The sequence below is a fragment of the Trichosurus vulpecula genome, chromosome 6 (genome assembly GCF_011100635.1).
Source record: "Trichosurus vulpecula isolate mTriVul1 chromosome 6, mTriVul1.pri, whole genome shotgun sequence".
Taxonomy (NCBI): Eukaryota; Metazoa; Chordata; class Mammalia; order Diprotodontia; family Phalangeridae; genus Trichosurus; species Trichosurus vulpecula.
In genome coordinates this window covers 98,370,342-98,384,993 of record NC_050578.1, presented here as the reverse complement: position 1 = coordinate 98,384,993, position 14,652 = coordinate 98,370,342, and the positions used below count along the sequence as shown (strand labels likewise).

General features: G+C 40.8%; 1 protein-coding gene across 1 annotated transcript; it reads left to right on the top strand.

Annotated features, from left to right (window-relative positions):
* Positions 1 to 6,680: 6,680 nt before the first annotated feature.
* Positions 6,681 to 12,755, top strand: LRAT (lecithin retinol acyltransferase). The gene is made up of 3 exons (XM_036762478.1): positions 6,681 to 6,715; positions 7,002 to 7,575; positions 11,722 to 12,755. The coding sequence occupies exons 2-3, from the start codon at positions 7,003 to 7,005 to the stop codon at positions 11,872 to 11,874; spliced, it is 726 nt and encodes a 241-aa protein (XP_036618373.1). The 5' UTR covers positions 6,681 to 6,715; position 7,002; the 3' UTR covers positions 11,875 to 12,755.
* Positions 12,756 to 14,652: the final 1,897 nt, after the last annotated feature.

Below are 14,652 nucleotides of genomic sequence, written 5' to 3'. Positions count from 1 at the left end.
AGATCATTAAAATATACAAGACTGGATTCTAGTAAAGGGGAAATACTTTAGGAGTCAAGAGCAAAAATAAATTTATCCTATAACCAGCTTTTTTTTCTTGAACCAATCTACTGGTATGAAGAACTCCCAAGGAGAAAACTCACTCTATGCTGGCACATGCTCTGCAAATTATAATGTTACTTGGGGCATTAAGAGATTAAATGACTGACCAAAGACAACAAAACATAACCACCCTTTAGATGACTAAATGGTTATACTAAAACACTAAGAGATGTGCATTGGTGAGACTCAACTGCTCACTGTCAAGAGATCTGATTGACACAGAAATGAATACAAAAAAATGAAACACCATTGGTCCCGATTCATTCCTGTACCTATTTCAGTTCTGGCCAAACCCTTTGGCTCAGGGATGGTCCTGCCTGTTAGAGACAAGGTACTGTATCTGCAATCAGGAAGACCTGATGCAAGACACCCTCCTTATACACTCAACAGCTGTGTAACCCTTGGGCAAGTCTATTAACCTCTCTGAGCCTTAGTTTCCTTATCTGTAAAATGATGATAATAAAGGCATCTCCTTCACAAGGTTGCTGTGAGGACCAAACTAGATAAGGCATGTGAAGCACTTTAAGATTCAGTCATCTAAATGTCAGTTACTATTACTATTTGTGCCAACAGGGCCTGGAGGATTCTAGCTGGCCCTGGAAAACCCCAGCTCCAAGGATCTTTTGGAGACGGGGTTGACTTTGTGTCTCTAATAAAATCAGTTCACTATTTGGGGGTACTAGGTAACTTATTCAGTCCTGGATCCCTTAGACCAATAGGAGGTTTATTGAGTGGTCAGTCCCTGCAAATCTCCTGAGGGATTCCAGGATGGATTGATTGGTCTTCTCTGTGTCTTCGAGGCTGAGATTTTCTCGGAGGCCCACAAAAGAACTGTAGTATCAATGAAGCTCCTTAGGGATGCTGAGGATAAAATTGCACTGAGAAAAATCCCTAAAGATCTGGGGGAAGCCACGCTTACTCCAAGAATACAGAAGTTGACATGTGCATTCAGTAAATATGTTTATAAACTAGTTTATGACATCTTGCAAAATTCCTGAGTGTATTCTCCAAGTCATTTGGAGTTATAATTCCTCTCCAAGTTATAATTTAGAAGACGATATTTTAACTGGCCCATTTGATTAAGAGGATCCTGTCAGTTGTTCACAATTCCTTTTGCGGATAAACAATAGTGGATGAGTAAGATGACATGAATGGTAAATCTAACTTAGAAAGAGGAAATTCATTCATCAAACATTTATTAAGAGTTTACTATGTGCAGAGTACCTTGGGAAGATGAGGTCCTGGTGTGGATTACACAAGTCCCTTGCAGAAAGGAACTAAAATAAAAGCAAGTATAGTTATTTTCTTCATATGCAGCTACATTTTCTCTTTTGACTTGTCATAATTAACTGAAAAAAGTGTTTTTCACTTAATTCCAAATAGGTGTGTTGACTATTGCCTGATAACAATAAATGAAGTTTAGAAAAAAATTTAAAAACTATTGTAATAAAATACCTCTACAGAGAGTGCTGTTCTCTAACTAAATTGTTCTCCAATTCTAATTCTGTTCTCTAATTGAAAATACAATTTCTTGTTCCTTTTTAATGCTAATTTCATTAATGTTATAGCTATGGAAATATTTTTAATTTTAAAGTGTATCAAATAATTTAGAATGTTTTAACAATCACTTTGGATTAAACATTTTTTGTCATTTCTAAAATTAATTTTTGGATTTTTTTGGTTTCTTTTAAAATATCTTCCCTCTCCCCCAATTAAAAAACAAAAAGCATGGTTCAAGATTGTAATTGAGTACTGGTGGCGTTTCTTAAGGTGTTACAAAGTACCTCAGTGCGGCCACAGAGGTATATGAATAATGCTGTCTAAAAAGCCAAGTGAGGAGGTGTTGTTGATAAAAAGGGCTTTAGGCTTGATCTATGGGTTCCAAGGGACAGCCCAGTTTGGATTCAACCTGGACTTGCATCTCACTATGGCTACCACCACCAACCACCTGTATGAACACTGGCGAGGCACTTCCCTAGTCTGATATTCCGTTTCCTCATTTGTAAAAGAAGCAAATTGAGCTACACTTGTTGGCTAACGTTCCTTCCAGTTCCAAATTGGGATGACAGATTTAGAGCTGACTATCTAGGCTACCTAGTCCAACCTCTTTTTACAGATGTGGAAAACAAAGGCTACCAAGTTCACAAAAGTAGGACGCGGCAGGACTGGGTTTCAAATAAAACTCCTCTGACCCTAACCTCCTATGTTCCTATGAAATACTGCCCCAAATCCTTGGCCTCCCAGCCTTGCCCCCCCCCCCCCATGCATATTCCTTTATCCCGATTAGCTAGGAAGGGAATCATTAACCCTTGGGCGTTTTGGCCATTAAAGACCTGCCCCATCATCTAGAGAAGGAGCCAGAGATCTGCTGCTTGCTTGGAGCTTGAGAGGAATGTGCTGAAGCGAGGTATTGTCTTCATGATATCATACACAGAAAAGAAGTCGCTGAGATGTGGGAAAATCAGCAGGCAGGGCGGATAGGAGTTCAGACAGACAAATGCCTCAATCCTGATGGAACGTCCTCACCCAGGACTACAGTGGAGGAAATGTTTTTGCTCAGCTCTCTCTGCCCACCTCCCAAATCCCATGATCTTTGGGAAGTGTGAATTTTGTCCAAAAGGCTAGAGGAGATACCATTCTAAAAAGATTATACATGGCTCAGCCCAGGCAGTCCAGTCCACCCTCCACTGAACGCTTGGCATAGGCTCCTGCCTTCCCAGTAATGAAATCTGGTTGGTGAAATAAAATGAAAATCTCAGGGATCTAGCCTAAACCCTGTGGTGGTGAGTGAGGGGAGCCCTTAGGACCCCGGGCAAGGGAGGACCAGTGCTGGCATTTTGCAGCCAATCCCGTTCATCAGTTAGCTCTGAGCCAGACCCAACTTCTTGAACCATAGCGCTTGGCCTCTTAAGTTCTTAGAAATTTGAGGGTTTTTTCTTCTCCAACCTACCTGTAGCTGGGAACCTAGGGGTTCTTCTCTTTTAAATAAGAATCTCATATATTGGTAGAATTTTATTTTTAAATAAATGTTCCCTTTGTGACACAGTGCAAGCACCTGCTTTCTAATTTAATTTAGTTTCCATTATCTTTTTCTTCTAGATATAAATTAACCATTGCGTTTCTTTAAGAAACCAGCTAGAGGTACATTTTTCTATTTGTCTGTGAAGGTGTAAGTGAAAAATCATCCCCAAACACTGCAAAGTCCTCTAAAATACTTCTCAGTAAACTGAAATAGCACTTCGAAAAAGTGATTAAGGGACCCTCGCTCCCTTCAAATTAAACTTGCAGTTGTTGGAGGACAAAGAGACTGGAATTCAGCTTAAGTCATTAGCAAGAGTTTGTCTATCCTACAATTTAATGTGAAACACGTTGCAAACCAGACCTAATTTTGCAACGCCCCAACCACCTTACTGTTTTGGTGCAGGCAGGCAACAGAAAACAAGGTGGGGGAGGGGCGGGAGGAAGAAATGTTCCTCTGCTGCACCTTTACTTTGTCTGATTCCTAATCCTTTGTCGCAGTGCTGCTGAAAAAGCCAGAGCCAAGGATGAATGGCGCAACTTAGTTTTCGGAATGCAGGATTAAAGTTTGGGAATCTTACTCAAAAGGGGCGTTGTTTACTTAGAGCACGGATTTTTTTCTGACTGAAATAGAGGCCTTTGGGACAAGCAAAACATAACATACTTGGGACTGGCAGCCCCAAAGAGTAAGGAAGCCTTCAAGGAAGGCGCTCCTTCCATCCCCCCAACTTAAACTTCATTCCAAGTAAAGTCCATTTCTATAGCTTGTTTCTTAAATATCTAGAAACTGGATTCCAACCCTAATCTTGCTCACAAATGGGAGACTCAACTATTATTCCCTTAAAATAGGAAAAATTGATCGTTACTCTGAGGTTAGTCTAGAAATAACAATTTAGAAACTACAGTAGCATCCCATTCCTGTTTCCTTTACTAGGACAGAGGAGCGAATATGAAAACTCAGACTCAAAAAAAGTACTAAGCCCTTGGCAGACAATTAGTGCTTATTGAATGTATATCATCTTGGAATAGTCATCCTGGCTCAGGAATGTATGTATGGACTGGGAGAATTGGGACGGAAAAGTAGGACACATAGTTCTAAAAACATGCTTCTTAAAGTTGTCATGAAACATCTTTCTGCACTTTTTACTCGCCTTTCAAAGAGTATTGATTCCCAAGATTGATGGAATATGTCCTATGCATTCTTATCGGTATTCAGACACCAGAATCAATTCCAATTGTCCATCTATCGACCTAGAGTTTCACTACAATCCAAGGACCTTTTGAGATTCCCCCTTTCGGTCCCTGCCCTGGACACACGTAAATGCATGTTACGCGCAAGTGACTACATTTTCCGATTTGCCAGCAGCCCAAGTAAATTGGAAGGATGTTCATTTTAATAGGATAATTATGCGGCCCGGCATGCTTCAGAATTGGGGTAAGACTGTGGGAAAAGACATCCTACCCCGCCTCTTTTCCCCCCTCTCCTCCCTTCACTTCGCGTCTATTGGGAAACGGAGTTTTCCTTTTTTGCTGGATGAAGCTCTAATGTGACTATGATGCGTCTGTAAGATGAACAAAAGTGACTGGCAAGTAGGGGTGACAGGGATAGGGCGCGCTCTAGGCAGACAGGGGACTGGGAGGAGAAAACAAAAAACAGAAACAAAAAAAACCCCTCCGGCCTCGAAGGATAATGGGGAACCCGGCCCCCTCCGCTCCTGATCTCCATGGACCTCTTCATCTTCCAGGTAAGATGAATGTCCCGCCATCCATCATCCCCCCCCCCCCCCCGAGCAAAACTCCCTCCCCCTGGGGAGCCGGGAATTTGCTCTGTGGCTGAAACTTATTAGCCTCAGACTGGGCGGCTTTGTTGACCTGTCTGAAGCTTTCTATTGTGAGCTTTGTCCCCGGGATTGATACATTTACATAATGGATTAGCATGTAACTCTGTTCTGAGGGTTTGGAGGTGGCAGTCGACTCCAGGAACTCCGGGACTAGTTGATTGTGGTAAAAATCCTTCTTCCCCCTTCATCCTTCCCCTGCTTACCCACCTCCAGCTACCTGTTTTCCGTTGGGCAGCATATCGACCTATTTAGAATGCAGATGTACTCTGAAAAGCAAGCCAGTGTCTGAGTGTTTGTTTCCGTCCTGCTGCCCTTTCCTCCTCTGTTACGTCCTCAAGTCTCATAAACCTTTACTGCCTTCTCTTTGCACCTTTAAACTGTAGCGTTTTTAAAGAAAAACTCCCAAGCGTAGAGAAAAAATTGTGGTCATTTACCGGGCACCCTAGGGTTCAAGCCTGGAACAATAAATGTAACGGATTTTAGGAGGCAGTATTAGGTTAAGGGAATAAAAGTGTAAATCAGAAAATCTGGGGAAACTAGTACTTCACTACTAAAACTGTCAGTACAATAGGTGTGTGTGTGTTTGTGTGCAAGCTTTCTGATTTTAATTCCATACGATCACTGCCTCCTTAACCTGGTTACGGGTCAGAAAAGGAGTGAATGCACTTATATTGTTGTGCTTATCTAATATTACAGGCAAAGAAATAGCAACAAGAGGTAAGCTGGTGCAGTGGACAGAGCTCTGAACCTGGGAGTTTAACTCTTCTATTGTGTAACCTGTTACCTGTGTATCCTTGGGCATCACTTCTTTTCACTAAACCTCAATTTCCCCACCTGCAAAGGCAAATGGTTTGAACGACCTCTTTAGGTTTCCCTTTACCTCCAGATTTTACGAACCGATGTGGAATTTAAGGGGAACTTTAAAATTGGGAGAAGTGAAGTGTGCAGAAATCCGCGTACCAAGCAATCTTAACTCTATTTCTGCTCAACAGGATTTAGAATATATTTTATTTAGGAGTTTCTATTTGCTCGCTCATTTCTTTATTCTTAAGTTGCTGATGTGTTATTATCGTTTGTTTTTTTTTGGGGGGGGGGGGGACTTGTTCGTCAAAAATTGCTCAGTATCCTGAAAGTGATACTATCTGATAGGCTTTCCCTAGCATCAGGAATCTGTCCCTTAGGGAGCCTTCACCAGCAGAAGATGGTACCAAAGCACAGAAACTTAAGAGGGTCTCAAGAAGAAAGACCAAGTAGTCTTTGGCCAAGTCATTTGTCTCCACTGGCATAGAACTAAAAGGCGTAGTGACTTGCATAAAGTCACCCAAGTAAGTAAGCAGAGACTTGTGGTTCCGAAACCTGTGTTTTGCCTCTGAATTAATTCAAACCACATTTCTATGCTTTGGTTCCCATAGATTTTTTTTTTCATGTTTCGTGCAGGAGTCACTGCATACATACTGGGCAGTGGGACCACAGACATCCCACAAACTCGCCAAACTAGAGCCAGGAAAACCAGACTCGGTGCAAGGAGATCCGAGCCATCCCAAAGAGAACTCGGCATCCCTCCCTTAAAAGTGAGTCCGATCCCTCCTCCCTAGCCCCAGTGGGCACCACGTGGCCTCCTTTCGCCCAATCAGGACGCGCTTTTCGCATTGTGACGGCCTTCGAGCCCCGCCCCTCGGACTGTGATAAAAGGCAAAGACCGAAGACAGCGCCAATCAGCGCGGGGCCCGCTGCGGGACGGCCTCACCTTCCAGGTGCGCTCCTCCTCCTTGTCCTCCTGCTGGCAATCCCCTGATCTAGCTCTCGCCCTCCCCTTGTCCCTCGCAGCCTCGCTGTCTGCCTGCCTCCTTGCCCAGCGGCCGCTGTCAGCTGCGCTGCCTTCCCTAGCCGGGAGGAGGACTTGAGGGAAGCTGCCAGCCCGCAGGTGACCTGGCGCAGGACGCCTCCCCACGGCACGGCTGGCGAGCTCCCAGCTCCAAGAGCGCCTCCAGAGCGCGCGGTCTTCCTCCCTGTCTATCTCTGTCTCTCTCCCGGATACAGGATGAAGAACCCAATGCTGGAGGTGGTGTCCCTGCTCCTGGAAAAGCTGCTTCTCCTCTCCAATCTCAAACTGTTCAGCTGGAGCGCGGCCCCCGGGGAGGAGCGGCAGCCGCAGCCGCAGCAGCAGCAGCAGCAGGGCAAGGGGAACTTCTACGACATCGGCTCCTTTCTCCGCGGCGACGTACTAGAGGTACCCCGGACTCATCTGACCCACTACGGCATCTACCTGGGGGACAATCAGGTGGCTCACTTGATGCCCGACATCCTGCTAGCGCTGACAGACGACAAGCTGCTGACCCAGCGGGTGGTGTCCAATAAGAGGCTGATCTTGGGAGTCATCGGCAAGGTTGCCAGCATCCGGGTGGACACGGTGGAGGACTTTGCCTACGGCGCCAACATTCTGGTCAACCACCTGGATGAGTCGCTCCAAAAAAAGGCGCTGGGCAACGAGGAGGTAGCACGCCGGGCAGAGAAGCTGCTGGGCATGACCTCCTATAGTCTCCTGTGGAACAACTGCGAGCACTTTGTGACCTACTGTAGATACGGTGCCCCAATCAGCCCCCAGGCAGACAAGGTAAAGGCAGTTAAACCAACTGTGAAAAGAGGGGACACGTAGAGAAATCCGACCGACTCCCTTCAGTGAAATTTGGCTTCTCTTCAACAAAACCCCTTAAAAAAATAAGCACTCACAAAAAACCCCCAATCCTAATAGCAAAAGTTTCCAGACTCCCAAGTTTGTCAGCCTTCCTTACATTCTCATTGTTCTTAGAGAGGAGAGAAACGAGTGTAAAGATAAGCCCCTCAAGGAGTAACTCTAAAACCATCTATCTGATGCTAACTGAAGGTTCCACTTCCAGCTTAGCTGCCTGGACACAATTTTTAATGACATACGAGCAATGTGACTTCGGGCCACGAGAATTTTGTCACCCTGTGATTGCACTTTTTCCAGGAAGACAGGAAAAAGAAGGAAGGTCTTACTTTATATGTTACAGGTTTTTTTTTTTGTTTTTTTTTAACAAAAACCTCCTTACCCTTTAAAATTTGTTCTATGGATAGTGGAATCGAGATTCCTTCAACAAGCTCTACCGATGCCCTTGGCATCGTTTAAACTGCTTGTCAAACCCCTCCTCTCCTCTGATTTTTTTTTAAACAGGGTCAAGCAAACCCTTTCTAGTCACATGGTTGGGGGTGAGTGGTTTTATTTGTGTTTCTGGGGCATCAGCTGTTTATTCCTGTTGTGGAGTCCTTAAGGACCCTTAACCTGAAAATTCTTAGTTTGTCTCGACACTCCCCAAGAATGATTTGACAATTTCAGTTTGGCTCTTTGATGCAGACAGGAGGAGCTTAAGGTGCAAGCTTGAAAATGAAGACCATATAATAGGAATTTACATAACTTTTAAATTATCAATTTGGCCATGAAGCTCAAAATTGAGGACTGAATGATTGAAAAATACTTTTTTTCCTGTTTGAAACTGATTAAAATTCTAAGCCTGCAATAATTTTTTTTAGATCGCAGGGGAAGGTTGCCATGTGAAGGACAGGGCTACTTTAACACTACTAATGTGAATTGCTAAAAGTGAATAATCCCTGTTTTTAAAAAACAATGGATTATATTTTGCATGCTCAGAAATGCTAAATTAGTATCATCATCCTGTCTTTTGCACATGATGAAAAATGTCTATTGAGTTGAACTCAAGGTACAAGCCATTTATTCTGGATTAAGGTACTAGAATAGTGTTTTTGCTTGGTTTCTTAGAACTTGGGCCCAGATACTAATAAAGCAATGATTTAATGGTTGCTTTATGGCAAATTGTATTGACTCCCTTAAAAAAGAGGCTAATCTTCAAAGCAATACAAAATCTTTTTTTTTGTTGTTGTTGCTTTTATTAGCTTTCTTAGACCGAATATGGAAAGGATCTGGCATATTTTCCAAATAAAACAAAGGTACAGTACTGCATTGTGTGCAATGTAGTAAAGTCACAACCTCACCAAAGTCTAGGCTTAGTTATAAGTGAATTTCACCACACTTAGCAACCCTGGCTCCAAAAGTGTACAAAAGGAAACACGTCAGATTTATTTAGGAACTAAGCATATAAATCATTACTCAGAGAAAGAACGGTATTTCTGTCTGGTAATTAGGAGTTACTCTTTATTGGAACACACATGAGTACTGTAGTTAGAACAGCCTTCACAGACTTTGGATTATATTAGGTGGTAAGGTTATTTAGTGCAACTAGAAATGTCTCAATGTCTTAGAATTGTGAACTTTATCTTCACCTTAGAAGAAGTCTTTTGATACAAAATTCATTTTAGAACGTGAAGAATAGTGGACATTTAGGCACCTCAAATATGCAAAGCACTTTTCTTTTAGATCCTTCAGAACAATCCTAGGAGGTGATTTACTAGTATTATGTATTCCCTATCTTACAAATGAAGAGAGGTTGAGTAATCCCCAGAAGTTAAATGATTTTCCACGGGGGTCATATTGTGTATGTGTAGAGAAGATTTAAAACCTTATTTCTCTCCAGACTCCAACCAGATCTGGCAGCATACTACAGAACAAATGGACACATCTCTGTCTCTGTCTCTTTCATCACTCCCCCTCTTCCCCCCCACCCCTTTCTCTGTGCCTATCTCTGTCTCTCTCCCCCTCTCTCCCTCCATGTCTAACCAATGGCATAGCTTTTCATCACTAAACTCTGCTAGGTTTTACAGACTGGGAAGAGAAGTGTTTTAATGGCTTTAGCTGCCTAATACCTCTTCTGTAGCTAAGAGGTTTTTGTCTTCAGTTTGAAGATTCTAACAAAGAGAGTCTGCTTACTGGGCAGGCTGGGTTTTGTTTTGTTTGTTTGTTTTGTTTTAGTTTTTGAAATCTTCATTCCCAATTTTATAATTCAAAGAACAGTTTTCCCCAATGTGCAGCACTTAGAGAAGTAGGTCATGATCCAAAGGAGGAGTGGGCTTCTCTTCAGAAAAATAGTCGGCCCTGAGTTCTCAGCCTACCACGTGCTTCCATTTCAGTTACAAAACTGTCTTTTTAAAAAGAACAAATTAGGATTTTTTAAAAATTGCTTTTAAATTTAGTGTTATATATCCACATTGACAGAAAGATTTTGATCTATATGTTATTAGAAATTTTGAACTGGGGGAGGGAGGAGTGCAGGGAGTCCAGACCTGTGATTTCATTGTTACAGGGAATAGTTATACAGCTTATGCATTAGAAAGTTGCCCGGAGAAAGGTTAAATGAATGGTTTGCCCTGGGGTCACTTCAGGTAATGGGTGAGAGACTCAAGGGTTCCAGAACTGGGCTCTATGAACTTAAAAAAAAATTAGTTTGATAACTTCAGTATATCAGTTCACTTTGTAATCCTATGTATTTAGTACATTTAACACTATGTTTTTAGAAAGGGGTTCGTAGCAATTTCAAAGGACTCGTGATGGAAAATGCTATCCACATCCAGAGAAAGAACTATGGAGTCTGAATGCAGATCAGAGCATACTATTTTCTCTATCTTTTTTTCTTTCTCATCATTTTTCCCTTTTATTGTGATTCTTCTTTTGAAACTTGACTAATGTGGAAATATGTTTAATATGATTGTACATATAGTCTATATCAGATTGCATGCAATTTTAGAGAGAGGGCAGGAAGGGAAGGGGGAAAATTTATAACTCAAAATCTAAACTAAAAAGAAAACTAAAAAGAAATAAATACAATTAAAAAAAAGAAGGGGCTTTTCCAGATTGCCAAAAAAAAAAGTCATGACATTAAAATGCTGAGCTCCCTTGGGTTAGAGTAAGGATTTGAAAATCAGGTCTTCTTCACTCCAAGGTGGCATTTAACCACTATACTTGCAGCCTGACATACTACTAGTAGAACTAATAAAATGCATACTTTTGATTAAAGTATCATAATATTTCTCTTTAAATTATTTTGGCTCAAGGATTCTAAAAACAAATGATTTTCTATAAATAACTCAAGTCTCAAAATGAATTTTAATTTAGAAACTAAGTTAATGATTTCACAAAAATTCAGGAGAAATACTTTCCCAGAGCTTTGGTACTACAGATTATTTTCTGGTACTTTTTTCATGTTTCTCCTATGTAGAAGCAGTGTATCTTGATTTTTTTCCAGAGTTAATAAAATCATCCAATTAGCCATTTATAACATAGAACTTAATTCTAAATCTATTTTCTTCCTGAATGTTACTGTTTTATGGTATATTCTTCCATATATTTATGTCATAATTCATCTGTAAAATGAAGTGGGATAAATTTGAGATCACTCTTAAGATTCCTTCCAGTTCAGTCCTAGTACCTGGTTTCTGAAAAATGGCTAGAAGCTATTCTGTGTTTAATATGAAAAATATTAGTAGCTTTCCCTATACACATTCTTGAGTGTGTTAAGTTTGCAATAACTTAGAAGTAGAATTTAAGAGGCATTTATATCATGCAAGACTCATTGAGCATAGGGACTGTTTTCATTTTTGTCTTTATAGCTTTGGCAGAGTACACAAAAGCACATTAACAGGCCCTTAATAAATTTTTTTGAATTTAATTGATACGACTTAGAGAGCTCAAAATTTAGTTTTAAAATCTTAAATCCTTCTCCAAATTGGTGGTTTCATCAGGTAAGTAGGAAAAATTTTCAGGATTGCTTAACATTATATTCTAATGGTTTTAAGAAACTCTTTTAAAATCTTTTTAATTTTTATTTTTCAGTTTTGCGAGAATGTGAAGATAATAATCCGGGACCAGAGAAGTGTCCTTGCTTCAGCCATCCTGGGACTGGCATCAATAGTCTGCCTAGGCTTGGCACCTCATACTACCCTTCCTGCCATTTTTATTCCATTCTGCTTATGGATGGCTGGCTAAATGTACACCAACCCTGTGTCAGTGTGTGTATTCTAAATCTATGATATATTTATAGAGCACAAATCAGTATAAGCATTGTGTAAAGAAAAAAAATGTGACCTGTGACATTGTGTTCTGGATAAAGATGTGATTAAGAATCACACAAAGTGCTTACTGTGTAAAGCCAAAGAGCCAGGCTGGCTTTCTGAATCTTTTTCAGGCAGCTAAGTTTTGTAAAGCACCTTCCAAACCCTGGAAACACAGCATCTCGTGACCAAGTACTATAAAACTACTTTCTTACCAAGACAGACACAACAACACAGGAGAGGACTGGTGATATTTTGGTTTTTTTCTTGCTCTTGTAATTACTGCTCTTTTATGTCAAGCCTACATTGGAGGGTTAAAAAGGTTCTGATGTCTAGTGCAAACTGTTACTCTCATTACTGTTGTAAGTTCAATGTAGGTTATAGGAATGAGACAGGATAATAAACTAAAAACCATTCCCCTGATTCAGAAGGAAATGTCCATATGTTTTTCATTATGTTTTCTTTTCTGTGAAGTGTCCCTGCAGTCAACTGAAATCATTTGAGCTTGATAGAGGATGTAAGTTTGAAGTAATTTGGGTAAGGAGGCCTATAAATTAAGCATGCCAGCATATCAAAGGGAAGATGAACCTTCAGCATGTGGCTTGTTCATCCTTCTCATAATAGAACCAAGATGGAAACAAATTTGTACACCATTATTTGGAGTTCATGAAGATTCTGTTTCTTCTTGAACCCTTCTGGTTAACCTAGGTAACGAGTTGTTTTCAGTGGTGTTGAACTCTTCCTCACTCCATTCAGGGTTTTCTTGGCAGAGATGCTAAAGTGGTTTGCCATTTCCTTCTCCAGCTCATTTTACAGGTGAGGAAACTGAGGCAAACAGGGTTAAGTGACTTGCCCAGGGTCACACAACTAGTTAATGTCTGAGGACAGATTTGAACTCAGGAAGATGAATCTTTCTGATTCCAGGCCCAGTGCTCTATCCACTGTACTGGGTTAGCTATTAAAAGCATTTGTATCATGCCCCCTCATTTTAAAAAACAAAAACCCTTCTCATTCAGGATTCTATTCAGGATTTTCTTCCCCAGTTCTTGTTGCTCAGTATTTTTTATTAACTTATTTTTAAGATGCCACAGCAATGACAAAATCAAAATGCAGGTCTCTCAGTGTGAAATGGACTAGGTCTGAAGTATTTACTAGGTGTTTTTGGTGATGAGTTTGAGTAAGAAATGGTCTTAAAATAGTCATCTGGATATTCTTTTTGCAAGATCCGCAACACTAGAAATGAATCCTCAACCTAGACTAAGCTTCTGCCTTAGAACTGTTTGCCCAAGCATTAAAAGTGGTTAGTTTGCAAAATGTTGATTAAGTCACAAAATTACTGGATCTTTGGTTAGTAAGTAGTGCTAGAAATCAGCAAAAATAAAAGGACTGTTTTTAAAAATTCTTTTTGTCCCAGATACTAACTCGTCTGCAACTTTGATTCTGAGTTATAAAAAAATAATAAAAACTGTAAAGATGAAGTGAGTTGTACCACTGAATGTGTTCTATGGTGAACTTCTTACCATTAAATCAACATCTTAAGATGTTTATTATGTATGTGTAAAAGCAGTGGCCACAAGAATTCCACTGGTGGTTGGTGATTTACTTTATATATAACATGTGGTAACTGTAGCAATTGTGTATAATTAAATAAAAATTCATTTTTAAAATGTGGTTTTAAGGAGAGTTGGATGTCATGGGCCTTCAGAACAAACATCTACTGTAAGAACGGAGCTTAATGTTTGTATGTAAGAAAGGATGTACACTCAAACATTAAACAAGCTATTAGGGAGGATCTCTTGGTGATCTTATCCCATTCATGTGGGTGTTTGTTTATGCAAACGTGGAAGGTGGGCTCCTGGGTGGGGTTGGGTGGAGATCAAGAAAGAAGAAAGGCTTTGCCAAAGTGTAAAGAACAGGCTGGTCCCTGCCAAGTTGTAAAGTATGGAAGTGTGAAAAGGGTAAGAGGCAGGGTGTAGGGGAGGAGGATGTGTGTATGAATAACTTCATTTTTATAATTTTTTTTCCTTGAATGAAGTGGGGAAAATATTACTAATCTGTGTAAATGTTGCCCTTAGTCCTTTCTTCTCCCCATAAAAGCAAGGGATGGGAGTTTTCCTGGTTTTTAAATGAAATTTTACCGTCTTCTATGACCTTATTAGATGCCAAACAACGTAGAAGTGTCTTGATTTTTTTTTTCTTCTCCCTGAACACTTTTTCTCCTCTGATACTGAGACCACCCTTGTGCAGGCCCTCATTACCTCATAACTAGACTATTACAGTAGCCTGCTGGCTTCTGGTTGGTCTCCCGGACTCATCTCTCTATATGCTAACGCATCCTCCCATTCACCTATAAAATTGATCTTCCTAAAAGGCTGGTCTGACCCTATAACAATTTCTCAATTCACCGACCTCCAGTAGCTCCCTGTAATTACCTCCTGGATCAAAAATAAAAATCCTGACTGGCTTTTAAATAAGCCCTTCCTAACCTGGTCCCTTCCCACGTTTCTAGTTTTTGCACACTTTATTTATATCCACACACTGTGCCATCCAGTGATACCGCCCTTCTGGTTCCTCCCGTACAGCACTCCAATTCTCAGCATTTTTACTGGCCTGGCTGTTTCTCATAACTGGAACTGTCTCCTCCTCCATCTTTGCCTCCTAGCTTCCTGGCTTTTCTGAAGTATCAGCTAAGTCCCACCTTCTGCAAGAAGTC